We start from the raw sequence: 26,141 nt of genomic DNA, 5'->3' as shown, positions 1-26,141 counted from the left end.
CCCCACCGGAAAATGTCTTCATTGCGCTTTAATGAAATGCGTGAGAGAGAACTGGGGGAGGGAAGAAAAACAGATTGGTCTGGGGGAGGGGATTTCCCCGTTTGCTCTTCGTATTTGCACTTTAAATTGCGCACAAAAGTATGCTACAGCCTTCATAATAAACACAATTTATGTGCCGCCTACCTTTCGCTTCGCTCCTTTCGTTTCCTTCTGTCCTGTCTTCATTTTCTTCTTCCTCGACAAACATTTCTCTGCCCGAGAACTTTGCGATTAAGTAATTCCAAAAGTTGTTTGTAAAAAATTACTCAAGTTCACGGAATGTGTTTGCTAGTAATATTTTAAATTGAGCGACACTGCCATCTGATATTAATAATATTTTTCGGGGGCCATGTGCCCTGTGTGTGTTGCTGGCGAAACTTTCGACAGACTTGCCGGCGGCAAGTAAGAGGTTCATCCCGCCGCAAAGAGACATCAATCAACTTGAGCATCAATCATTCCAGAGGGGTTTCAGTTCACCAGAAGGTGAGTGACGACGAATCGGGGGTAAGATGGCAGCCATGATTGTAAAGGTGTCAACAGGGGAAATTATATTTGGCTGAGATAATTGTACGGTTTAGTATTTAGAAGTGCAGGTTAAATATTCATTTAAACTTTAATTGGTTGAGGAAATAAACTGGGAATAGTTTAAAATTTAATAATTATAATTAAGGTTCAACCTTGTAAAGAAAATGATTATTATTCAAAGAACAAATCTCTCAAAAACATATATTCCAATTCCATTAGATGTATTTGTAGAACCCACTGTAAATTGACGTCACTCTTGTACAATTTTATAATCCTTAAACATAAATTGCCAACTCATTCAAATATTATTGGCCTTTAATTAGGGCTTATAATTATACAACTTCATCCCTTTTAGACTCCATGACTGGCGCAAATGTTAGCTTAAACTTAGAGATCTACTTTCAGAGATAAAACAAAATAACTTACAGACTTCTTGGTCGGGTCACATGCTTCTATTCAGTTCAGTCTAAGGATAATGTTCGGTGTGTTATATTTCGTGTGCGGATTTTTCATTTTTCCCGGTGCTCTAACCAAACCTATTTATCCCTTTAAGGGTGGCAATTATGAATCGGAATTCTTACATAATTTGACACGGCAGATGATAGCCAAGAATCAAATCGAAACCCTGGCCGTATATGGAGTAAGCAGGGAGCTGCAGCGTTCACCAAGAATTGTGCCTGAATCCCTGGAGCAATCGCTTACCGAAGAGTTCCAAATGCCCATTGTGACTTGGGGATTGAGGCGGAATATTAGTCTACGTCACCTTTTGGGCTACAATACTTTGGTTTATGTCAGTATTTCGAGTGTTCTAGCTTCGGAGGAGCCCATTTTCGATGTCCTTACGGACGGTTTGGCTGGCCAGCATTATGTTTCGATGCTTTTCATCTACAAACGCCTGGGGGACCAACCACCGACAACGAGTGAATTGAAAATATTTTTTGCTTGGTGCTGGCGGAATAGATTCACCAATGTCATGTTAACATTCCACTATAATACAGTTATTAAAATTGGTAAATTCGTTAGCGTCCAGTGGCACAATGAACTAATTACCTACACTCCTTTTCCGGAACTAACGCTCCTGAATTTGACCAAGACGGGATACCAGCACTTGGATATATTGATGGACCTAAGGGGTTACGAGTTTAAGGTCCCTATTTTTCAAGATCCTCCTGTTGTTTTTCAGGTGAGTAAATAGAGGGTTTTATTTTAGCCTGGTTTAGTCTTAAGCTAAACCATTTCATTTCACTTTAACCTACATTTTTCAGCTACCAAATGGTGAAATATCCGGAGTCCTGGGCTACATGCTGCACGCCTATGTGAGGCACAGACGAGGTCGCCTCCGACTGGAACCCGTGGCCGGTGTGGACAGGTATAACTACCCGGAGCATCTGATGCTGGCCGCTGCCCGCGGTGAAATTGAGATGGGCGTCCATCCCTATTCGCCGATGCAGCTGGGCTCCTCGCAAACGGCCGGCAGCTTTCCGCTGGCAGCCACCAACACGTGTGTCCTGGTGCCATGGATACGTGAATCGCCTTCGGCACGATTCATGCGCCATGCGATCCGTGTGAATGGATGCTTCTTTCTGATACTCCTTCTGGTCACAACCCTGGCCTGGCAGCTGGTGCGCACCGAAGGGCGGCGGGGCATCCAACTTACCCTGGTGGCCTTTTTCCAACAATCGCTACCAGGCGGACAGTTCCAACGGCTGAGGGATCCGTACAAGTTCATCCATGTCGCCGTGCTTCTGGCCTCCTTTGTCCTGTGGTCATTGCGTACTGGGAATTTATCGTCCGTTTTTACCTCTCAGGTAAGATATTTAAAACCGTGTTAATAGGGGTACATCTAACCTTTTGTTTATCTTAGTTGCCGGGGCCACAGATAGAGACGGCCAAGGACTTTCTGGCCACGCCCCTGCGCCTCATGCTCACGGAATCAGAAATGCAAATGTACTTTACCACAGGACTGTTACCGTCGTCGCTGAAGCCACGCCTCCTGGTGGTCAACAGGACGACGCTGCGGGAGCACTTGGAAAATCTGAATACCAGTTACGCCTACTGCACCACAGTGGAGCACTGGACTGTGGTCCAGCTGCAGCAGCGCCGCATGAACCGGCCATACTTTCGTGTGGCCTCCAAGCTCTGCACCGCCTACCAAGTGCTGCGCTTTCCGATGCAGTGGAACTCGCCCTTCGAACGCAACCTCTATAAATTCAGCACCCACTCGCGTCAGTTTGGCTTTTGGAACCACTGGATTAGTAGGAGCAACCAGGAGGCGATCCGGATTGGTCTGGTGGTGCAGCTGACGGATGACTATAAACCGTTTATCAGCCTAACCCTCAAGGACTTTGAGTCGCTGACCAAGTTGTATATTTTGCTTTTACTAGGCAGCTTCATATGTCTGCTGGTGGAATTGTTTTGGAATTATTATAGAAATAATAGAGCTTGATCAGGGGACTATATACTCCAAAAATATATAAATAAAATTAACACCCAGAGCAGACGCTAATCGTAAGACCGTTTATCGGGGGCTAGTTGGAATCCTATTTGGCGAAAAACTACACTCTGCCTCGAGGGGCGGTACATCCATATTTGAGTGCAACTCATTTGGCTTAACTTTTGTCTGGAGAACTTGGCGAAACAAATCGAAAGGAGGAACCGAGAGTCGTTGGGCAATTCCAAACATATCGACGACTGGGTAAATAGAAAATTCAATTTGAAACGATTGCTTACTGGATAACGAAAGCCTGCCTGCCTGCCTGCCTCTCTGCCTGCCTGCCAGTCGTCTTTCTGCTGTGCACTTTTGGGCCAGCCTTCAGCAGAACTTTCCACAGGCAATCCGCCTGGCATACGCTTCTGGTCCCCACCGCATACCCATCATGTCAGGCGGAGGCTCCTCATGCTACCCAAGTCCTGCCCACTCAGCAAGTTGGCCACAAACAAACTTCCTGTATCGATGGTAGCACACACGTACCGTTATCGCCCGGCCCCCGGGCCAATATCTAAGTGAAAACACAGATCAACAGTACGACAATCAGCAGAGAAACAGGCACAGAGTCCCCCCACAGACACACATCCGCAGTCAGGAACATATTCCCATTCCCATTCCCATTCCCACTTCCACGTCCTCATCCACATCCCATTCCAATCCCAAGCCTCGCACCTGCAACGTAGGCAACATCAGACAAGGCAATGGCAAAGGTAAAGGTAAAGACAAGGCCGGAGGCCCAAAGGCATCTGCACTGAGGGAATGGACTTAAGGTATTTTCATTCTATAGGGGATTTTATAGGTCAAGGAGTACCCTCTACAGATTTTGGATAGTCTATATGGGGGTGCTTCTTAAGAAAAGATTTAAAATCATTAGAGATTTCTGTTAGCCAGTTAACTTCTAGCCAAATGTAATGGTTTTTATGATGTATAACCTTGTGTTTCATTGTCTCAAATCCTTTATATAATTCTGAGATCTCTTGTAAGTTTTTCCCAGTGCATTTTACCATCTTTTCCCACAAAATGGCAGGCGAGTTACAAATTGTATGCTTCAGCTCGTCGCTCGCCCTTTCACCTCCACCCTGCCACCGCTTCTATGGAACACTTTGATTGGTTGGAGGCGCCTTGCCCCTGCTCCTCACCTTACCCCCTTAGTTTTTGCACGTATTACGGCCAGTTGCATTTCTTGGATTGCATTTAGGCAACATTTATGCATTTTTAATGTGACAGCTGAAATGATGAGACGGCAGCTGAGGATTGCTTTTGCCTGCTTGGCTTGCTCTTTGTGCTGACAGCATGTGAGTGTGTGTTGTGTGTGTTTGTGTGTGACCCCTCCTCCCACACACATATGCATTTTGCTGTGTCAAGAAAGTTTCACTCTCATTTCACTGTAAGGCCAGGACCGACAATTTCAGTAAATCATTAGATAATGTGCCGGGGATTTGCGTTGGCTCAGCACATCATGCATGATATATTGGCTGGATCATACGAGTACATTTTTTTGGCAAAGGGAAATTCTCAATTTCAAGAGAAATTGAGCAAAGGGAATGGAAAACGAGCACTAAAAATATAATTTTTCTCTTTTCAATTTAATGAGAAACCTTTTGCCTTAATTGTTAAGAATTCTGTGGAAACAGCTGGTGTTTGCATTACAATAAACTGGCAGCTACCATCAACCGTATTTGCCACCATCTAGACCCATTAATGGGGCCACTTTGGGCCCGCACACAAATGAGAACCTGACCACAATTGACTGCCAACTAGGCGCGTGCATAATCATTACAATTTTGTATGATTTCCAGCTATAGCGGGGCCCCTTTCCCACCTCGACCGCAACACAATCGCCCTACTTGAATGGCGAATGCCACGCAACGACCGCAAAAAGCAACGGACGGACGAACATTGGTTCTGTATCGACACTGGGCCAGGACCAAAATCCTTACTTCGCAGCCCGTAAGTATGCAAGGCTTTTCAGGCTCAGGACCTGGGATATTGAAGGGGTATATAGGTGTTGGATTAAGCAAGCAATACAAGGAAAATTTTGTTTTCATTACTTTAAGCTTAGAACTAAAAATATAATAAATTATTACCTATTAAATAAGATTTACAAATCTATTAAAATTGTGCCCAAAAGTGCACGATCGCTACCTTTCATCGTTCTTTTAATACTTTCTTCACAGGTTATTTTCCCATCGAACCCCTTTCCGGTTATATCCTCCTTCCTCACTGTGAAATGGAAACAGGAGCCACATCAACAGCAGCAACAGAAACAGCAACAGCTGCAGAAGCAGCAGCAACAGCAGCGACAACTGCAAGTGCAACGTTGGTGTTTATTAGCATGATTAACCCCGCCGCATTGGCGCACAAATTGCAAACGCATTGCATTGAATTTGGGTCAGCGGGGGGTGGATAATGAGGGGGCGACGACTGCCAGTGGATTGGGGGGCGTGGTTTAACGGGTGGCCATGGTTGGTATAGTTGCGTTTGGCTTAGACGGGGAGGCGAGTGGGAAAATGTCAGGGCATCTTGTAATTCGATTTCAACGTCATCCTGGCAATCGGCGGCCGCCGCTGTTTGCTGCCTGTTTGTGAGCTGACTGTTAGCTATTGGCCTGACATTTGCTGATTGCTAGCCAGGACCAACAAAGGGTGGCTGCTTGAGCGCCAATTTGAGTGGCTCAAAGAAAGGCAGGCAAACCAAGTTAAAGGCCTCCGAACGTTATTAGTTTTTGGATGCACTTCAGAGAGCGTGAGCGTCACGCATTTGGGCCATAAACAAGGAACACGGGGGCACAAGGACAACTTGTCGCACTTGGCTTGTTTCGTTTCATTTCCGGTTAACCACATCCTGCGTAATAAGCGGCACTTCCGCTCCACAGTGGACTTAAACTGTTTTTGTTTTTGGCGACGTCGCTGCTGCTGCTGCTGCTGCTGCTATTGTTGTTGGTCCAGCCCAGGTCCTGTTTTTATTGTGAGTCAAATTTTCGTTTCGGCTAGGAGACAGGAGAAAGAGCACGAACAGGACCCGGACCAGGTCCCTGTCACTTCCGGACACCCACAAAAAAAAAACAATACCATTGAGAGAAAGTCAAGAAAAAACTGGTTAAAAGTTGAAAAAAATATAAATTATAAGTTTTATTTTTAATCTTAAGGACTATCATAAGCTTTTATTATTTAGTCAACAGATTTTCTACATTTCTTTACTTTTATATTAAGAATTAACCTATACTTTTTCTTAGTGCAATCAGTCGGCAGTCTCAGAAATTTCTGGCCTTTGCATGTGAATGGCACGTTTGTGGGCACTTTTTGCCAGCCCCCTGCGTGCCATTGCAAAATGGAGATGCCGCAAAACTGGAGTTGGATCCAGAGACGAAGCTGCTGGTGGTGGTGCTGTTGCTGTTGCTGTCGGTGCATTTTTATTTGCATTTCACTCGATGGCTGGCAGAAGCCATTGTTGCTGTAATTGCCTGTGTAGGACATGGCACTTGGCTAGCCCAAAATGGCAGAACCACGCCTCGAGCAGCAGTGGAGCAATTGTTTGTTTTTCACAGAACTGGTATAGTTTACGTTTAATGAATTCAACTCCATTTTCCATTTGCCATTTACTACCCTTTTCCATTTACCATTTACCAGGAACCCGGTCCATTTACTGTTCCTGATCCAGGAACTCCCCGAGTGCACAACAGTCTAATTGTTGACATAATTAACCCATGTTGTTCCCCTTGCGAGGCGCAGCTTTCTGCTCCTTTCATTAACATTTCGCACACCGCCTACGAATTTCGTGAGCAATCAAAACACTTGAATAATGCGCAATTGCAGTGTAATTGCGTTGCAAGTTTGTGGCAACAATGTGGCGTGCTCCGAGCTCTAGGAGTTCTAGGACTACAGGACAGGATGTGCGGTGCCACTTGAGATGCGTCCTGCTCGCCCAGCCAACTGCTGCCACCTCACCATATTATAATAGACCCACTGCCGACCCAAACATATGTTGCACAATGATTTTATTTGCACGAATTAAGCAGCTCTCGTCCTGATATTGGCACAGTGGTCAAAACAAACTAGGAGATCTTTTGTAATCAGAAATCTGGATATCATTAAATGTGTTTTCCTAGGTTTTAAGTATTAAATAAATGAGAAACTTGCCATAAAAGTGGTATTTTTATTATTTAATAACTTTCTTTTAACATTAAAAGAGTGTCTTTTTTATATTTTAATCCTTATAAAAACAACTCTTACCCACTGTCTTCATCCTGGCGGATGTGGATGTCTGCCTGTGCGCTCCTGTGGCTGCACTGCGGTTGTGCATTTGTGCGTGCTGCCGCCATTGCCGCCGCTGCAACATTAGCATTCATGTGCGTGCGTATGTATGCCAACTGGGGGACAGGTGGAAATGCAGGTGGAAAAGTGTGCGGCTGGAGACGTTAAAGTCCTGGTCCTGGTCCCAAAAAGTAAAAACCTCAAGCCAAGCCCTGGTGGCTGCAGCTGATGACAATGTCGGGGTTAACTGGCATTAATGTCATGCAGCCATTCCGTTGCTAAAAGCCACACCAGGAAGCCGTTGCAGGCGAAACCGTCCGGAAAATTGTTGAAAAGCAATCGTCGTTGTCTAGCGTGTGCATATTTTCCACGGATGTGTATATTCAGTTTGGCACATTCCTCTCGAGTTTGGTCAGGTACGTAATACATATTTCAGAAAATATTTTTGAAAACTTTGCCAAGCCATAAAATGTCAGGGAAAAGCCTTTATTTTTGTCTGACAATCAGTTGTCGACAACATTTCAGTCTGCCAAATTGGCATTGTGAGCCATTTATTAACAAAATTTTAATTGCTGCTCATTGGTAGTCAAATCTGTTGCTGTAGGACTTTTTCTCAATGGAGGGTAAGTGCCAGAACAATGTCCTTCAGGTAAAGATATTCTTTTATGGGAAATTTAATTTGTAGAATTTATATATTGAAGTTGAAAAGTTAGGAAAGGCCTTCTCAAATTATAACTAGTTCTGTTGGGAATATAAAGGCCCTGAAAACCTGCTTTCCTTCCACACGGTTAGAGCTTAAATGTTTTTTCGAAACACAACACGCACTGCAAAACAATTTCCACCCACCTATTGTTATCGACACCAATGACAAACCACTTTATGCCCCATTTCCGCGAACCCCTCCGGAGCTATTAAGACCGAACAAAATTGGGCCAACTGGGTCAAAGTTCAGCGAGTCAGTCTCTGTCATTCAGTCAGTCAGCCCGAACAGGGGAAAATGGAATAGAAAATAGAAAAATACTAAAGTAGAAAAGTAGAAAAATAGAAACATTGAATTATTATGAAGGGAGCTAAGCCGTCTAGACGTGTGCCAAATGAAATCAAACATCGTATACTGATTTCGCGGCATACCGTCTGACGGTTGAGACATATTGATTTTATATCATCGATGTGGGGGAGTGTGTCCTGGTGCGTGCTGCGATGCGTGTGCTGCGGCGGCTGTCACGGTTCGACAGAGCGTCGATTTTGGCTTAAACCCTGGCGGGCCAGTCCTTTGCCAACTTCCAGCCAAGATGCGTGCTCAGCGACCCAATGCCCAGGAGCGCGAGAAACTACGTCGCCAGCGCTCGGAGACGCGTCTTATTGTGGCCCGTTGCAATGAACTAGGTGGACATCCTTCGAATTCCTTGATCGCTAAACTTCCAGGACCCTCTCGCTCTTGCAGGTTTCGAGTATGTGGTTAATCCGCCGTTGTGGCCCACGATTGGTTTTCTGAAGAAAATCCGTAGGGATTCGGAGGGTAACTTCGTCCGCGACAGCTACGTCAAGACACCGCCGCCAGCTGCAGGTCCTGCTGACTACGATGTTCCCAGTACTATTGGTTTCAAGGTAATTTTAGGACTATATATTACGTAAACTTTAATGATTAACTTTTATTTACAGTACCCATCGAAGGCGGGTTTTTCCGCCTTGGCCAACAAGATGCCACGCCTGCCGGCCAACCGGGAGCTTGGCTATCCCCCAGTAGGAACTTATGCCACCGATTTTCCGGGAACACAGTATTCCTTCACCTTTAAAAAGGCGACTGTGAAAGACCAAAAGTGGATGACTCCGGGGTGAGTTAATACTAAATAGAAATCGTGAGAAAACTTTAAAAAATCCTTGAGATATAAAACCTATATCCTATACTTCCCCCACTTTTGTTTCAGCCCCTCCACCTACACGCGTCACCTCAAATACCCAGACAGCCACGTGGAGATGGCTTTCGGCTACCACCGCATCATTTGGCCCTCGGTGGCGGTCTTCTGCAGTCCCGTAAACCTAGCCCGGTGCTCGGTGTGCGGCGAGAAGCCTGTGGGCGATTACTTCCATAACTTTGGCAACGACCAGGACATGTGTAGGCCATGCATGCAGGCCGCTGTGACCGTCATGAAGAAGTGCAGCGTGCAGGTGACAGAGCGTTTTAGTCGGCAGCAGAAGATCAAGCAGTTTGTGCCCGCCCGCAATTGTGCCTTCTTCCATCTTCATGACGGGACCAATGCCACCATTGAGCGAGAGACGCGTAAGGTGCTACGCCAGAAGATTCGCGTGGAGAATTACCTCTATCGGTTTAATGCAAAGGTTGAGTAGCGGCATTTAAGTACAATTTTTAGGTGCGTATTCCAGTATATTCAGAATAAAAGGTAAACTGTTAATAATTTTATAAAGCAAAGGAGCTTAGTTTGAGATTTTATTGAATAGGAATAGCAAGTTTAAAGCAGATTGATTCCTTATATCTTAGAAATGTATTTATTATTTAATTAATACCATAAGCTCAATAGCTATAAGCTCTCACTTCTTTCAGGAACACTCTTTCCCCCCTCCGTGTATGGTAACTTGCATTGACTACTGTATTGTATGCTTTCCTGCTGGAACATTTTAATCGCATTTCCGGCATTCGGTTTCCCCTTCCTTCTGAGTTTCCTGGCATCCGGTTGGTAGAGAGCGGAATTTTAGCAAAACCCACTCGCAAATGCAACGGACAGGGGAATGGGAGCTGTGGCAGTGGCAGGACAGCTGCGTCCTTGGCCACAATGCTGCAACAATGGCTGCTGGCCATTGGCAGCCAGTACGTATGTGTACGTTCATTACGGCACAGAGCCGCCATGGCACTGTCAATGCAAAATGGCATTTCACAGTTAGCTTGTTTTGCATTTGGCCAGCCTGCAGCTAGCTGCTACGCCGCCTCGAGCCTCTGTTCTTGTTCTTCTTTTGGCCAACTTTTGGCCATTCGGCACACGCGTGCCATTCCATGAATGCAAGTCAGGTGCTCGTTCACCTGGAATTGCAGTGGAGCGGCAGTGAAAGTTGGTAGAACGACATGGCCCCCCACATTAAGGCGACACTTCCTGGCGCATGATTAAAGCCAGGGATCAAAGTTGAAATGGAAATGCATCTAGAAAACATAGCTTGGCCTAAATTGGGACATATTCTTTGGGAATATTTAAAGAAATGCCTAAAAGATAGAAAGCTCTCCATCTTTTCTGTGTGTTGTATATTTTTCTTTTTTTTTCCCAATTATTTCAGCACGAAAAATACTTCATATTGTCTTAATGCCATTTAAAAATTCACCAAAAGCTCAATTTAAAATGCAAATATTTCATTTATTTCCAAATATTCTCACAACCACAACCCCAACCAAGAAAATGAAATGATTGTTGTTTGTGAGGTAACCATTATTTATTGATAAAAGCTCACATAGATGACAAATTGACACAGAAGCTGCGAGATGCCATCGCCTCATCGTTCTCCAGGAATTTGGCCCAATCAGGAGTAAGCTGTAGATATATATATTTTCAATTTCGTGTCCTGGGTAACCACTGAACGTAGATCGATTGCCAAACAAAAAAGAACAGCCACTGTGATATAAATTGTGTGAATTTAAGAACTACATCAGCAGCAACCGTTCCCTTCTTTTTGAACAATTTTCAATTTTCCAACAGAGATGATACACTGAGGCCGCGCTGATGACAAATCGCTGAACTTGGCCGTGCAACCAAAAAGAACAGCCACTGTGATATAGAAATTCTTGATAATATATCAGCAGCAGCAGTTCCCTGGGGCTAACCACGGTAGAAGAAATGTCACACTAAGAAAATATAAACCCAAATGAGCCTTGGTGTTTCGCACTTTAGGTACAAAAAGAACAGCCACTGTGATATAGATGGCAAACATACAGCGCAGCAGCTATTCTCTCTACTTTAAAGGCTGTGTGATCCTTGCTCATAGAACCTTAGAACTGATCAATCGTTGAATCTTGGACTTGAACATGCGCTATAAAGGAAAATCACTGTGATATGTAACGGGGAAAAACGCATATCACAACGATCGTTCCTTTTAGCGAATGGCCCTGGTTAGCTTGAGATATCACTTGGTTTAGGACATATCCTGAATATCATAAGGCTGCAAATGCCACAACGAACTTCAATGGTTGTCTAGCTTTATGATCAGAAAAATCACCTAAGGCTGGACGACCAAAGAAACTAATTGCAACCGCCTTGTTTGGATATATTAACTTGTTACAACTGCACTTTATCCCCTAACTTGATGAACATTTTAAAATTATAGCACGAGTGTTCGGTCTAGTCACTTCGCTTGATCGGAACCTGGTTTCAAAAAGCGACCATACCGACAATCGCCATTCAATTTTAAAACTGGTAATTAGCTGTTTCTTTTCACTTTTGGAACTTTACTTTCTTGGTGCTGCTGTTGGAGTCTCCGTCGTGGTGGTCAGGTTCTTGAGACACACTTTGCCCAGTGATGGAGTATCACGTTGACATGACTGAACAAAATGCATCCCAAGTTCGGGACCTTTGCTGGTTCACTGGATTGCTGGTCGTCGTTTTGAGATTATAGGACAAACTTTACCCAGTGCTGCTAGGAAATTGGCAAAACCGAACAAGGTTTGTCGTATAATTGCTTTGCCGAAGCTTCACTTTGCCTTACCTCACTCTCTGAGGATGCGTTGGTAACTGATGATCTATCTGCCGGAGGTAGAACCTTTTATACCCAGACTCGATGGGTTGCGATCACTTACCTGTGGGCGGCGGCGGGCGCGGTTCTTACCTGCAGAGGTCCGTTTCGGGATTATTCCGCGAATTCGCGTCCCGGCTCGCGGAGACCTTCGTGAAAATTTTGCAACTTAATCCGTGGCCATAAACGGATTAATGCAGCTCAGTTTCAGGGGAAAAATGCGCAGCTGGGTTCGCGCATAATTTTCGCAGAAACGCAATTAGGTTAAGCCCAAAAAGGACTTGGGATCGGGAATCGCCGTCGGGTTAATTTGGTAGTTAGCGCGAAGTGTGTTCCCCGTGTCGTCGTCCCTTGAATCGTTGTAGGTATCGCGCAGGATCTGTCAAGAAGTTTTTACTTTCTGGCCCAGCATTTTGTGGTGACTGTACCTAAGACGAATGGACTACAGTAGCCAAGGACATTACTTCAAATAACCACCTGTTGACAGTGAAGCCAACCAAATGAGCATTCCTTGGGACACTCTTCTCTAGGATCTTCATTTGAAGTGGGATTTTATAGTTTCAACTTTTATGTGCTTGACTGTACTAAGGCGCTATACTAAGAGACAAATTACCTGGGTAAATTTATTTAGGATTTATTGCGGGAAATTTCTGGTTAAAATATTAACACTTCAATATTCGCATTAAAAATTTCTTGAAAGCTGAATATGATTATTTAGGCCATCATATTTTATGAAATTATAGAAGACGATAGCCTATCTAAGGTAAAAAACTTAGTGGGAATGGTCCGAAGAAGGAATTGGGTACCTCAAAGTCCTGATAGACTTGCCAAACGGAATTATATGCCATGTTTACTAAGACAAATGATAAGATAAATTGTTATCTTAAGTACATATTTGTTGGTCTTACGCCTCGGTTCTAAGACTAGTTTGGGTTACAACTAGTTCTAAAGTCACCAGATTTATGAAAAAATATACAAATTAATATTAAACTAAATAAAACAAGAAAGAAAGCTAACTTTGACCAGCCAAAGTTTGTATACCCTTGCAGGTAACAATTAAAATATATCATAACTAAGCCAAAAATGCATTATTTTCGATTCGGAAAGCAGTTTTGTGTTAGTTTTTATTAGATTAAAAAAATTGCATACCAAATTTAAAATTTTAAGAAATCAAAATTTTTGGCCATTTTTTGCAAATTTTAATGATGTAACCCCTTATCAAATTTCGCAAAAATGGCCAAAAAAATCGATTTTTCCGGACATGTCCAAAAAGATTCGCATGTTAATGCTGATCAAGAATATATATGGTTTATGGGGTCGGAAATGATTCCTTGACTTATTATTTTTTATATTTATTTATTATATTAAAAAACTTCTTGATTTTTTTTTAAATTAAAAATATCATAGCTCGGCCAAAAGAACATTAATTTTAAATCGAAAAACTGTTCTGGTCAAGATTTTCTACAGTTAATAAATCTGCATACTTCATTTAAAAATTTTGAAAATTCAATTTTTTATCAAAATCAAAAATTTTAATGATGTAACCCCTTATAAAATTTTGCAAAAATGGCCAGAAAATCGATTTCTTCCTGACATATCTAGAAAGATTCCCCTGTTGATGCTGATCACGAATATGTATACATTATAGGGTCGGAAACGTCTCCTTCACTGCGTTGCAAACTTCTGACTGAAATTATAATACCCTGCAAGGGTATAAATATATTAAGGCTTAAAAACCCCCCAAGGAAATCTGTTTATATAGTTTCGTTATGTTTCAACTCCCACTTTAAAAATCTCGTTGCCTGGGTATTTAAGTCACTAAAAAGCTTTCCATCAGACCACATAGTTACATTAGAGTTCTCAAATCACACTTTTCCCACAAGTCAACTTACATACAGAGCAGAAAAAATTCTGTATTTAAAAAAAGAGTCTCGCTGTTTGGAATATAATGCATCGCCATGGGACAATCCAGGCCCTTCTTTTGGCTTTTACAGCGTTAATAGTGAGTTCAATTTTGTATCCTCTAAAGATAATGCTTTAACGAATTCCCTAACAGTGTTTGCAAATGCAACTATATGATGCTCTGCCACTGCCGTCTTCCGATCCAGAGCCACTTGACACCGCTCCGGCGGTCAGAACTGCCAGACAAGCCGCTTTGGATCTTGAAACGGGGATTCAGAAGTCTGTCGGCGGCTTTAAAGTATTCCCAAAGAAAAATCGTGTTGATCTACGACCGATGGGGACGATGGTAACAAAGGAATCCGCAGGTTTGCCCAAGGGATCCACAGATTTGCCTAAGGGATCCACAGATTTGCCTAAGGGATCCACAGATTTGCCTAAGGGATCCACAAGCTTGCCTAAAAGCCGTCCCACAGCTGGAAGAAGAATTTATTACAAACAAGATGAGCCAGCTCCAGAGGGAGGCTCTGAAGAAGCAAGCGCAGAATCTGGAAGTGCCGAAGGTGGAAGTGCAGAAGGAGGAAGCTCAGAAGGTAAAGAAGGTGGAGGTGAAGGAGCAGTTGCTGGGGGAGGAGCCGCTGCGTCAGGGCAAAAAAATAAACAAAAAGAAACTATTTCGAAATACGACAACGAATTGGGCCATCCATTTATGGATGACCGCTTTAAGGACATGCCAAGAATTGCCAAGATCGAGGCTAATCCTGTGAAGAACTATTATCCCTCCTTAAAGAATCTGACCACAGTTTGCATGAACAGAACTACCATTTACAACGAGTTTAAGATCGAGAATTGGTTAATGCGAGGCCTTAGCAGCAAGAAGAAAACTGATCGTGAATTTTTATTAGACCTGCGCCTTGATATCTTTGTCAAGGGCGATTCCGAGTCCTGTCACAATCAAAAATTCTCCGACTGGCGGATGTACCAGGAGTGCGCTCTCCGTCGCAACCAACGCATGGAGTTCTATATACCCAAATATCCGCGACAGCAAATCGTTATGACTTGAACAATAATGGCCAAATATGTTGTTAACCTTAAAAATTCTAAATGCGAAAGCAAAATTGTTATATTTCCCATTTAATTAGTTGTAAAGTAGTGTCATGTTAGAAATATATTTATCAGCAACCAAGACTAACATACTTGTATTTGGGTTCATATTCGGCATCAACAGCCGAGTCGATCTAGACAGATCCAATTGCAGCTTTCGGCTTCCCGAAGCTACCTTCTTTCCATTTTTTAAATACTTTAAATTCACCCATATTAAATTTCCATTCCCCACATTTCCCAAAGGAAAACAAATCAACATTTTGGTTTTGTAGCTTTTGCTTTGTGTTTTTTTTTCTTGTTTATTTGGTAAAATTAAATCAATATCTTCATTTCATTTATATGTTTTTTGTTATTACCTTTTTTCAGATATCATTTCTTAGAAAAACGAACATAATTGTTTCAAATTTTCAGCGTTGTACAACTAGAAGGAGAAGAAAACAAATATTGAAAACAAGAAGATGGTAAAATGATAATAAAAATCTTCTAAGTAAGTAGTTTATGCAGCAGCAGCTGTTCTCCAGGAGGATGTATCCAGATATCCACCATCTCCATCTCCAAACCTCCTCCTCTACATCCTTCATTCTTCATCCACATTCCACACATCTCTCTTCTTCTACGCACTCCTCAAACCAGCTGTGGGAAGGTAAAAAAAGATGTACAACAAGATTATTAAGACAAATTTTAGACAAGTGTTGTCGTCTCTGCGGCTGAAAGGTTATATGATGTTGTCTTAGTCGCGATTCTTGATGTCCGTATGCAAAATTTAATTTGACGATTCGGCAATGTTAGTTTATGTAACATAACTTTTAAGTGGGATTGTATGTAGGATAGAAACCTGTAAAAGAATACAAAAATTGAATTAGAAATCTACAACTTTGTGGAGACATTGAGCCAGGTGGGACTCACCGCTTTTTATAAAATATTGTGGGTTTCCAGTTTGTTGGGCATTAAAGCCGAATGGGGCATTAAAGCCGATCAATGGGGAGAGATAACTATGATAACTAATCCTTAAATGGTATGTGTTATAGCTTTTTACACTGCAAAGATATTAAAATGCATAACGGTTAGTACAACAAAAATCAAGGATTGTAAATAAAACAGAGGAAATTAGCTGTTTGGAACTCAAGGTTTAGTTTTGTAGTTCATTTTGCAACACAAAATTGTTTTGTTGGTTTTAAAATAATTAATTTTGTTGAATAAAGCATAAGAAACCACTAAGTGCTTTTTTTTATTTAATATAAAAATGTTTTATTGCTTTATTAAGAGTCTAACTCTAAGAATAAAGAGAATTCGTATTATTTTAAAACCCAAATATTCATTCTTCATCCTTCAAAAACCGAAAGTCTTGTAATTTTAAAACTATTTTTAGTCCTTCTTTTATTTATTTTAGACTAACTCAAGGATTTCCAGTGATTTTATTATAAAATTTCATTCAATCTTAGACTAAACAAATTAATAAACGTATTAAAAGTATGAAAAAGATTCAATTGCATTTTATAAAAATGCTTTTTAAACAAAGCTTTTTACAAGTATTACCCCACAAGCTGTATCTCACTTTCCGTGCAGATACAAAAACCTACAAACAAACCTGGCCAAAGGTTGTACTGTAAATAATTTGGAAAATAAAAATACCAAAATGTTTAATTTTTTTTTTTTTTTTTTTTTTTTTTTTTTTAGGTTTATTTTCATCATCTTTATTTATTGAGCTTAGACTCGGGCTATCTAAATTGGATTTTAAAAATTTTAAAAATTAAAAGTAGGTTTCGTTAGATCGCTTTCCACTTCGGTGGAAATACTGTTGTTTTGGAATACGTCTAAGTTAAGTAGGTGGGCAACTTAAGAGTATGGAAACAGTCTCGTGTGAAGGAAGGTAATAGATAAAGGGTGAGAGGGCGTGAACGAATGAAAACATGTAAGCAACTTACAAGAAATTGTCGGTGCCGATGGCGCGGCAGGTGCAGCTGGCGTGGTTGATGTGACTGCTGCTCTCACCGCCGCCGGTTGCTGTTGGTTAGGTGTCAAATGTGGTTGGTTGTTGTCCCCCTCATCATCATCAATATAGTACGTTTTGTGATAGTTGCCCCCGCTGCCACCGCCATTGTTGTTGTTACTGTTGCTGTTGCTATGGTGATAGTTGCTGTGAGCAAAGTTGCTACTGCTGATCGTGGTTGTTGACGTCGCTGCCTGATGCTGCTGCTGCTGCTGCTTGCGCTTGTGTCCGGTTATGCTTAGAGCCGCCGATAGACTGGAAGCCGCATGCAGGATCGAGCGCTGGTTAAAAATGCTGTTAGAGGCGGCCGCCGCTGCCGCATTGTTGTTCTTTCGAAACTTCTGATGATGATGATGGTGAGCTGGGGGCTGCGGCAGCGGCGGCGGCGGGGGCGGCGGTTGCTGCTGCGGCGGATGTGGGTGTAGCGTTGGCGGTTGTCACGAGCAGGTCACCTCCGTATTGGCTGTGTTGGCGCTGCCATTGTTGCTGCCGTTGTTGTGCGGCTGCTGCGACTCCGGCTCCGAGCTGTCCATCTCAGAGCCATTTTTACCCGAACTCTTGAAGCTGGGCGCATTCATTTGCGCCGCTGTGGGCGTAGTGGGCGTGGTTGCCCCCAAATCCGACGAGGCATTCGAATTCTCCTCAGTTAGCTGAATAAAAACAAATTTTTAAACATTATTTTGTATAAACATTAAAGTTTATAAGACCACTCACCGATTCGCTTAGCCTGTGGATCTTGGCGCCGCTGTCACGCCCGCGGTTGCCGCTTGCCGGCTGCTGCTGACCTGGCGGCAGGGCATCCTGAGATTGGGCCAGCTCCGTAGAGAGCCGTTTGCGGTTGGCCAGCAGCGTGTTGTTAAAGTTGTTATGATTCTCCATGGACTTTCGCTCGCGCTTAAGGAAGTCTGCGTCCAGGTAGAGGGACAGCTGCTTGCGTTTCACATGGCGGGCATCGATGGTCATGCCCTCCTTAAGCATTTTAATGTTTACCTGCGGGAATCGTTCAGACAGATTAGCGTTTGGGTTTATTGCCGGCTGGGCTTCCCCGTTACGGGCTTTTACTTACGCCATGCATCATCACGTGCTCCGTGAAATTCTGTATGCTCTCGGTGAGGTCCACATTGAGGTTCTCGGAACGCTCAAACTCCAAACCGATGAACCACATCGAACAAAAGGGCGCTGAAGTCACCGAGGACTGGCTGCCCTGCGACTGCTTCAAATCGTCCTCATTCCCGCTGTTGTTCTGCGAACTGTTGGCACTTTGGCCTTTCTTAAACTCAAAACACTTGGGATTAACGTGCGCCAAGGCAATGTGCGGATTCCGCTCCAGGTTGCCAATCAACAGACGCACCTTGGACTCCACCAGGCCGCACCACTCCAAGTGATCGTCGGCCGTCTGCGAGTTGACCAATAGCACAATAAAGTGTCGGTATCTGTAGAAAAAACTGGGAGCCTCGAACAAGCGCTCCCACGGAATACGGCCGAGCATGATCTCGTCCGTGATATTCATGCCGCGATTGAACTCATTTAATATAACCTTCTTGGTGGATTCGGAAACGTTGAATGTGGAATTCTGCTGTGGATACGCGGGCGTAATGATGGGCATCAGATGATAGCGATCCGAAGCATTGACACGAGGATCCCAAACCTGAAAACAAAACGAATAAGGGATTAGTTAACCGGCAAGGCCTGCTTAAGAGGTGTGGCTTACTTGAAATCTTAGATTAACGTTGTCGGGATGCTTGAGTAGCACTGGATTTGGCCACTTCCAGCGCGAGAAAACCAAAAAGAACTTGTGCACCAGCGTGGCAGCTGCAGCATTCGGATACAGCTGGCAAGTTCTGGCCACTAACATGGCCCAGGTCACACCGCCGAAATAACCCAACGAATTTGAGTATATGCCGTGCTCTAGGGAGGAAAATCCAAGAAGTTAGTTATGTTTTTATTATAGGGATAAAATTATTTAGCACTTACTCTTTGCCCACAATTTGATGGTGCGCAGGGCCAAGCGGAAATTCTCTATGTTGGGCACCAGCGCCAGGATCTCGTCCGTTACGCGGCAGCCGTTCAGACTGCGAACCGAGCGATGGTCCAGATTCCGCAGCAAATTATCGTCGCGCAGGTCAAAGTCATCCGGTATCTCCTTGAGCGAGAGCCGAGCGAACAACAAATCGATCTCGATGCCATCAAAGTTCATCTTGATGACCGGCACGAAGGCCTCCTCCACGGACCGGCACTCGGTGACCTCCGGCTGCTTCTTCAGCACCTCAAAGAAGCTCTGAAAGTAGTCGGTGCGCTCGATGTTGCGCGGAGCCACACACAAGGCGTCAATATCGGCGCCCTTGTGATGAACACCCAATCGGTACGAGCCGAATGTGTAGATCTTTCCACCGAGCTTCTCCGCAGCAGACTCTGGCATGTTCTTGCTGACGGAGATCTCCTTGACCCACTGTTTCACCAGCGTGTTGAGCTTGGCCAAGATCTCCATGCGGTGGTTCAGCTCGTCCTGGCTCTCGAAAACATTGTACGGCTCCAAGGAGCCGCGCAGATCCTCGGTCCTCTGCAGATCTTCCGGCCTGGGCTCGGCCAAACTGATGGCCGAGGTCATGCCCAGCTGCCTGGGCGGTCCGCCCGAGGTAGAGTTGCCATTATGCTGATGATGATGCTGCTGCTGTTGGCGGTGTGTTGGTTCGGAATTCCACATCCTGTCTGTTGTCTGTTGAGCTTAAAGTTATATACTGTTGGGGATTGAGAAGACATTAGTTTGGCTGATCTTTATGGTTTATTTCGGTAATAACTCACCTATCTAGGCTTAAAACGTATTTAGGTATTACACTTAAGTTTGCTCTCCAATAAGCCAAAATGGAATTATATATGCGGCACTTCTTTCTAGCTTGTTGCTCCTGTTGTTTTCACGACTGCCTGCGCTTAATAAAATGCTGCGGAATGGAATGATATAGATAAGTAATATGTTTATAACAAATTGCATTAAATAATGGATGTCACGAGCGAGATTAACTTGGTTATTTGAGAGCACATGATAAAAATCAAACAAAAACCTTTATATTCACAGTAAAATAGTTTTTTCACTGCATCGAGAGTGCACTGTTGTATCACTTGCAAAGGGCTCGTGCAAACGAGGTCCAGAATTATCTTATTTTCTTTTTTGTTCTGCGGTTAATGGACAATTACAATCTATTTGCGCGCTGACTAAATGCAATTTTCAATATGTGCGATAAGATATTCACCCACCGCCGTTATAAACAAATGCGTAAAAAACAATTACCAGCGGCGAACTTGGCAGTAGGAGGCGGAGGAGCGGTTGTCGCTTGGCGTGTGTAAAAGTGCAGACTAATTGTGAAAATGACAAACATAAACAAAGAGAGAGCGTATTTAAATCAAAATTTGCGTGCCTGTTTGTGCCCGCAGGTAAACGGTTTTCTCACCAATACACTCGCGCCACGGCTCACGCGCTCACGCACACCCACACCGCTGCGAGCGACGCACGCACCACATACATACACACAAAAATAAATACATAAAAGTTGAGTGCGGGGGGAAGGGTTTTATCGCTTGTTTTTGCTTACCTGCGCTGCGTCTTCTAATTCTTTGACTGCCTCTGCCGCTACTTCAAACAAATGGTGTGGGTGTGTGTGAGAGTGTGGCGTATGTGTGTCCCGTGTCTGTGTCCGTCCGCTGCATTTGTAGAGCGTGCATATGTATGTATGTTAGAATTTGGCAGAAGTGTGGCCCATTCATTTGTTCTGGTTGTTTTTGCAGCTTCTCTTGCTGTCGTTTCTCCTCTTTGAGGCCCTCTTTACATTTCCCGTTCGTTCTCGTTTCCGTTCGCCCCCTCCCACTCCTGCTGCTGCGACACTTTCTTGTAAAACTCTCGCGTTTTATGCTACGTGACGTGCTCTTCTGACGGCGAAACTGACGCACACGCACACACCGATACACATATGCCAGTTGTCAAAACGCGACCGCGAACGCAAAAACAAACACTTTTCGCCCACTTGCGGGGTGCTGGCGGCGGCGCTGGGACTGTGATAACGCTGCTGGGATGACGCGGGGGAGATTAGCGGGCGGCAAACATTTTCCGCTGGCTTTTTTGATGCTGATTTTTTTAAAACGTGAATCAGTGTGGCTGCGGCGAAAGCGATGCAAAATACCATCAACTCGAATCGTGTCGCATGCAAAATGTACCAGAATATACTGAAAATGACATCGAAATCGCGATGTTTTTGATTTGGTACTTTCGGTCCCAGCGACCAGAGTTGCCAGATCCGCATAGCAATAGACAGTTTGCCATCTCTAGAAACTTTTCGCAATCGATTCGAGATGGCAAACCGTCGATAGCGCCCTGCAAAAATATAGCTCTCATCGATGTAATCGACGTTGCCTCCACCTCTATTCTGTTTATTTTTGCAAAGAAAATAAAATGCTAAAACAGCCGCGAAAACCACAGCAAAATGTAAGGCAACCGGCGCGCGCCTAGCTGCAGACCCGCCACCGGCCCGCACCAGCATCCGCACCCGCAAGATGATACCCTGGATGCGCGAGAAGTTCAACGAGAAACGGGCCAAGTGGCTGGCGCGCAGCAAGCGGGGCGTCGGCGGCGACGGTTCACCGGCGGACGGGAGTCCGCGAAGCAGCAGCAGCCACAGTCACAGCCTACGGACGAACGGAGGCAGCGATGCGGAGAGCCTGAGCGGATCCTCGCTGAACGTGCACACGGCGGAGTGCGAGACACAGACGGAGACACCACTGCCCAGGCCTTTGGTAGGCGGCGGCGGCTGTGTCCTAAGGACACCATCGCCCGCGCGTCGTCGTCGCATTCAGCTAGAACTGCAGCTGCAGCAACGGAGGCAAGAGGAGGAGCAGGATAAAGACTCCGGCCAGGACTCACCGACGCCCACTCAGCAGCAGCAGGCACATTCGTAAGTTGTCAGTTGTTAAACTATTCACAAGTGCTTACCTAAAAATACATTTGTCTTTCCGAAATTTTCCGTTCTCCCAAAACGAACTATGCAAAAACTGCGCAGTTTGTTCCTCAGGTAAGAGACGCGCACGGATTCCGGCCGGCACAGCCTAATCCTCTTGTTAATCTCCCCCAGAAAACCAGCCCAATCCAGCCGCCAAAACAGCTCAGCGTCGTCCAGCAAGGCCGAGGACTCCAAGCCGGGCGAGTCCATAACGGTGCGGGTGATTTGTCCGAGCTCGCGGGTGCTCATCTTCAGGACGGACGTAAATAAGCGCTTGAACGAGCTAAAGAGCGAAGTAATCCTAGAGCTTAGCGACGATCCCGACTCCATCCAGCTATTTGCGCCCGATGTCCGTCACCTGAATCCTCGCTATCGCTTGTATCGCGCTGAATACTATGGCGGCGAGCTGAACGAGGCGGAGACGCTGGCGCAGTTGAACGTGCGCAACAACGAAACGTTCATCTTGTCGCCGAGACGCAACACGCTGCCGCATACGGCGGTGCGGATCCGTGAAGTGCCCGGTCCCAACGAGCAGCTGGTAGAGAGCGCCACGCGCTATGTGCCCTCCAATGCCTGCCAGCTGCCCACCATTGACATCAACGAGATCTTTCAGCAGTCAAATGTGAGCTTGAAGGTTTTCCTTTAAACGTCAATTAACAACCCTTCTCTTTCCAGATACAATACGATGTGAGAAAGGTCCTGATCTCTCTGGCACAAGCATCAGCGGCTGTAATAGGCGCTGGCCCCTATGCTCCACGTCTGATTGCCATGCTTAAGCAGCGGCTAATAAATCGACGTAACCAACAGGCGGATACGCTGCAATGCCTGGTCGAGATGGGCTTTAAGCGTGAACTAGCTGAGTTTGCTCTGAAGACCCACAATGGCGTCTACTCCACGACGATGGAGTGGCTGATGCAGAACCAGGCCGAGGAAAACTCGCAAGAGCCACCGGCCATGGACATGCAACACAGTCTCTCTTCCATTTCGCCCTCGACGATAGTCACCAATAACGTAACTGAAGCTTAGCTTAGCTTTTCTTTTCTTGTGTTTAATGTGTTTTACTTTTACAACAGGAAGCAATTGAAAACACCGCCGCTTTAATGGAGATTGTGCGCATTTACAGCCATCGGGATTCACCGCCTAGCGATGAGATTGTGGAATCGCTCACGGAAATGGGCTTCGAGGAGGCGGCAGTGCTGGCGGCCCTCAAGAAAACGGGCAACAACAAGGCCTCCGCCTGCGAATGGTTGTGCGACAATCGCTCGGGCAGCGTTATTGAGCTGCGCGAGGGCCTGGCACCCGATTCGCCCATCCTAAAGGTGATCTTGGAGATGCCGCAAGTCCAAATGACGCTCAGCAATCCCAAAACCTTTCTGGGTGAGTTTGAGCTTAACCAAAAATAAACCTAATTCCTAGCTAACTTTGTGTATTTTACAGCATTTCTGAGCATTCTGGAGAATGAGCAAGCGATACGCGTGTGGCGCGGCGATAACGACACCACCTCGGTCATCACACATATCCTGCAAAAGTACCATGAGGAGAAGCATGTGCTGGGCATCAATCAGTTCTACACGAACCGCTGGTGAACGGCGCTCCTGAAAGTGGCTTTATTATGAGATTAACCAAATTATATTTATTCATATACATAACACCATTGCAATCACGCTTGGTCCAAATTTTGTGGGCCACCCATTATAAAGTGCACACTCGCCTTCTCGCATGCGTGTGTGTGTGTGTATGTGTATGTATGGTATGTAAAGAGTATTTTTATAGCCAAAAAAACAATGAATGTAAACTGCACAAAGCCAAAGATGCAATCGCTTTGCCCGGAGCACGCGACTGCACTCTACAAACGCTTACCGATCAGTACGAAATGCATTATATATACACTTATATATACACATGTGTATATATGAATATAAATATACCTAGGATCTAGTTCTAGTCAGGCTAAAACCTTACTCTAACCATCTCGTTTGCTAGCTCATCTTCACTCAGTCAGAATCTCGCACTACGATTAGCAAAAATCTCAGAAAGGCATCCCACAAAAACATCTATTCAATTTGTGCTGATGATTCTGAGCGTTGTATGCCTGGTTGTTGAACATTAAACCGCCATACAGAGCCAACAACTTGAACTTGAAGTATTATTTTGTAAACCAAATATTCTATATTTGCATTGTTTTAACCAGAGGCAAATAAAACAATTAGTTTTTGATACAAAACAAGGGATGTGGTGGTTGTAATTATTTTATGGGTTAAGGGGTAGAAAAACAAAATCCTAACCAGGTTTACAAATCTTTGGTAACTGTAAACTAATCATAATTATAGTGAAAGTAAAATAACCTTTTTCAACCTTATTTTTATAGCTTAATTAATTAATACCTGCCACTGTCTAGCCCCATAAGCCCCTTATTATAACATATGTGGCTTTGAAATTAAGTCTCTGGGTACTTCCCAGGTTGCTGTTTCCTTAAATCGAGCCAAAAAAAAGAATAGATAAGTTGTATGTAAACTTGTTATGACTCAAGTTCTATACCGTTCACCATGGCGTATGAGTAACATTTGCGGATACTTTAAAAACTTAAAATGAGTCACACTACGGAGATGAACTTTGTTCCTATTCATTCGTATCCGTAATCCGGAACATATGTAAAATGGGAACATTACTCTTGGTCGCAATTTGTACAAATTGAATAGCTTTTGTTGTTGCATTCCCTGCAGCACAACCGAGCGGAATTATTTTTGCTATTGCGCTTTTAATGCATTACAATTAATTTTCCGTGCGGCCGCACATTTTTCATTTCATTATTCCAGCAACTGCAACATTCAACTATTCAATTGTTGCACATTCTTTTTTTGTTTTGTTTTAGGAGGGGAGATACATTTTAATTTATGTTAAGCGCGTTTATTAAGTGGTTGTGTTTCCACGAGATACATTCACTAGCCGTTGGCTTTTAATTAATATTTAAGCGTAATATTTGAATTGTTTAGGAAATAGTTGCGGCGGGCAAAAGGGCAAATTATTTATGGTCAACTCGGGTTTTTATTAAATGTCTGCGGTTGCATGTTGCATTTGCAACAAAAGCAAACCGGAGCAGCTGAAGCGAGCGGAACGGAAGCGAACAAAGTATCTGCAAGCTTCGCCTAATGGCCCTTGGCGATGGCCATGCAAATCTATCTCTAAAAATTGATGACGCATGCAGCGGGCGGGTGTATGGGATATAACCATAATAAATCATCTGGACCCTTGCTAAGCGCTTCAGGCAGATGCACTGGGAAGAAATAGGGGGTAACAAAAGGGTTTTACTAGCTATAATTTTTGGGTTTACTGGTAATTTGTTTAAATTATTTAAAGCTTAGGATAAATTTATAAAATTGGTATATTACTCAAAATAAAAGTATTGCGTTTAAGAATATTAGATTTTATTTTAAAAATTCCAATTTCATCAAAGATTTCTATAGGAATTTCTCGAAAATATTTCCCAATATTAAAATATTTTTTCCTCAGTGTTTCAGCTCGAGGAAGGGGAGTGATTGCTCCTGAAAGTGGCCAAGGCAAATGAGTTTTTGATATTATCAAAAGACGAAATGCATTGACAAGGACGACGAGCGATGAACATCGCCCAACTAATCCTCCCCCGCGGCAATTGCCCCCGCCCCCACCACGTTGCTTGCCTATAAAAAAACATTTCAGCTCCAGCTGGAGTTTTCCAGGGGGAGAACTTGGTAGCTGTGGAACCGGGGGGGACAGAGGAGATGGATATTGAAGTCGTGTGGCTTTGGCAATTTCCGCTGCATATTTGCAGGCGTCGCAAATTTATGAACATCTTCTTCGTCACACCCACCACCACCACGAAACAATGCCGAAATCGGATTGGCGTTGGGAATAGGAATAGGAAAAAGCTGCTACAAAATTCCGCAATTTGTATGAAAATGAAAATGTTTTGTCATTTCGCCATTCAATGATTTAAAATTCCTGTCGCATGCGATTTTGGCGCGTTTTCCATGTTTATATTTGCCATTAAAGGCGGCAAACCGAATAACTTCATCGAATGGTGCTCTTAAAAAATTGCATTTAATATGCATTAATGGGCACCCTGTGTCCGTGGCATTATCCTTCCCTCA

General features: G+C 44.0%; 5 protein-coding genes across 5 annotated transcripts; 4 read left to right on the top strand and 1 right to left on the bottom strand.

The window, feature by feature from the left end:
* The first annotated feature begins 1,162 nt into the window (after nt 1–1,162).
* Nucleotides 1,163–5,391, top strand: LOC108082089 (uncharacterized). Its single transcript, XM_017177385.2, has 5 exons — nt 1,163–1,484; nt 1,563–1,747; nt 1,830–2,372; nt 2,429–2,968; nt 5,230–5,391. Exons 1-5 carry the CDS (start codon nt 1,163–1,165, stop codon nt 5,389–5,391), a joined length of 1,752 nt encoding a protein of 583 aa, XP_017032874.2.
* Nucleotides 5,392–7,770: 2,379 nt separating this feature from the next.
* Nucleotides 7,771–9,724, top strand: LOC108082135 (uncharacterized). The gene is made up of 4 exons (XM_017177438.3): nt 7,771–7,928; nt 8,750–8,913; nt 8,968–9,140; nt 9,234–9,724. The coding sequence occupies exons 1-4, from the start codon at nt 7,922–7,924 to the stop codon at nt 9,652–9,654; spliced, it is 765 nt and encodes a 254-aa protein (XP_017032927.1). The 5' UTR covers nt 7,771–7,921; the 3' UTR covers nt 9,655–9,724.
* A 4,128-nt stretch (nt 9,725–13,852) lies between these two features.
* Nucleotides 13,853–15,127, top strand: LOC108082127 (uncharacterized). Its single transcript, XM_017177429.3, has 2 exons — nt 13,853–14,038; nt 14,093–15,127. Exons 1-2 carry the CDS (start codon nt 13,985–13,987, stop codon nt 14,996–14,998), a joined length of 960 nt encoding a protein of 319 aa, XP_017032918.1. The 5' UTR covers nt 13,853–13,984; the 3' UTR covers nt 14,999–15,127.
* A 1,596-nt stretch (nt 15,128–16,723) lies between these two features.
* Nucleotides 16,724–21,187, bottom strand: hrg (poly(A) polymerase hiiragi). The gene is given in 7 exon segments (XM_017177497.3): nt 16,724–17,679; nt 17,744–18,019; nt 18,096–18,677; nt 18,741–18,937; nt 19,004–19,767; nt 19,832–19,968; nt 20,617–21,187. Coding segments are annotated over 5 exon segments (2,589 nt in total). The 5' UTR covers nt 19,734–19,767; nt 19,832–19,968; nt 20,617–21,187; the 3' UTR covers nt 16,724–16,875.
* A 345-nt stretch (nt 21,188–21,532) lies between these two features.
* On the top strand, nt 21,533–23,674 carry Kpc2 (Kip1 ubiquitination-promoting complex subunit 2). Its single transcript, XM_017177498.3, has 6 exons — nt 21,533–21,969; nt 22,075–22,086; nt 22,147–22,636; nt 22,690–23,025; nt 23,088–23,391; nt 23,452–23,674. Exons 1-6 carry the CDS (start codon nt 21,572–21,574, stop codon nt 23,598–23,600), a joined length of 1,689 nt encoding a protein of 562 aa, XP_017032987.1. The 5' UTR covers nt 21,533–21,571; the 3' UTR covers nt 23,601–23,674.
* The last annotated feature ends 2,467 nt before the right edge of the window (nt 23,675–26,141 follow it).

Source organism: Drosophila kikkawai, chromosome 2R, assembly GCF_030179895.1.
Source record: "Drosophila kikkawai strain 14028-0561.14 chromosome 2R, DkikHiC1v2, whole genome shotgun sequence".
NCBI classification, from domain to species: Eukaryota; Metazoa; Arthropoda; class Insecta; order Diptera; family Drosophilidae; genus Drosophila; species Drosophila kikkawai.
The sequence above is the reverse complement of the archived record's forward strand: the minus strand, read 5'-3'. Positions and strand labels throughout refer to the sequence as shown.

Excerpts from the sequence above, each read along its gene's own strand:
- LOC108082127 (XM_017177429.3), top strand. The coding sequence starts at position 13,985 with ATGCATCGCCATGGGACAATCCAGGCCCTTCTTTTGGCTTTTACAGCG. Across the intron at positions 14,039-14,092 it reads TGGCTTTTACAGCGTTAATA|TGTTTGCAAATGCAACTATA; the intron begins GTGAGTTCAATT and ends ATTCCCTAACAG.
- LOC108082089 (XM_017177385.2), top strand. The coding sequence starts at position 1,163 with ATGATAGCCAAGAATCAAATCGAAACCCTGGCCGTATATGGAGTAAGC. Across the intron at positions 1,485-1,562 it reads GGACCAACCACCGACAACGA|TTATTAAAATTGGTAAATTC; the intron begins GTGAATTGAAAA and ends ACTATAATACAG. Across the intron at positions 1,748-1,829 it reads ATCCTCCTGTTGTTTTTCAG|CTACCAAATGGTGAAATATC; the intron begins GTGAGTAAATAG and ends TACATTTTTCAG.
- LOC108082135 (XM_017177438.3), top strand. Across the intron at positions 8,914-8,967 it reads CCAGTACTATTGGTTTCAAG|TACCCATCGAAGGCGGGTTT; the intron begins GTAATTTTAGGA and ends TTTTATTTACAG. Across the intron at positions 9,141-9,233 it reads CAAAAGTGGATGACTCCGGG|CCCCTCCACCTACACGCGTC; the intron begins GTGAGTTAATAC and ends CTTTTGTTTCAG.
- Kpc2 (XM_017177498.3), top strand. The coding sequence starts at position 21,572 with ATGATACCCTGGATGCGCGAGAAGTTCAACGAGAAACGGGCCAAGTGG. Across the intron at positions 23,026-23,087 it reads CGACGATAGTCACCAATAAC|GAAGCAATTGAAAACACCGC; the intron begins GTAACTGAAGCT and ends CTTTTACAACAG. Across the intron at positions 23,392-23,451 it reads CAATCCCAAAACCTTTCTGG|CATTTCTGAGCATTCTGGAG; the intron begins GTGAGTTTGAGC and ends TGTATTTTACAG.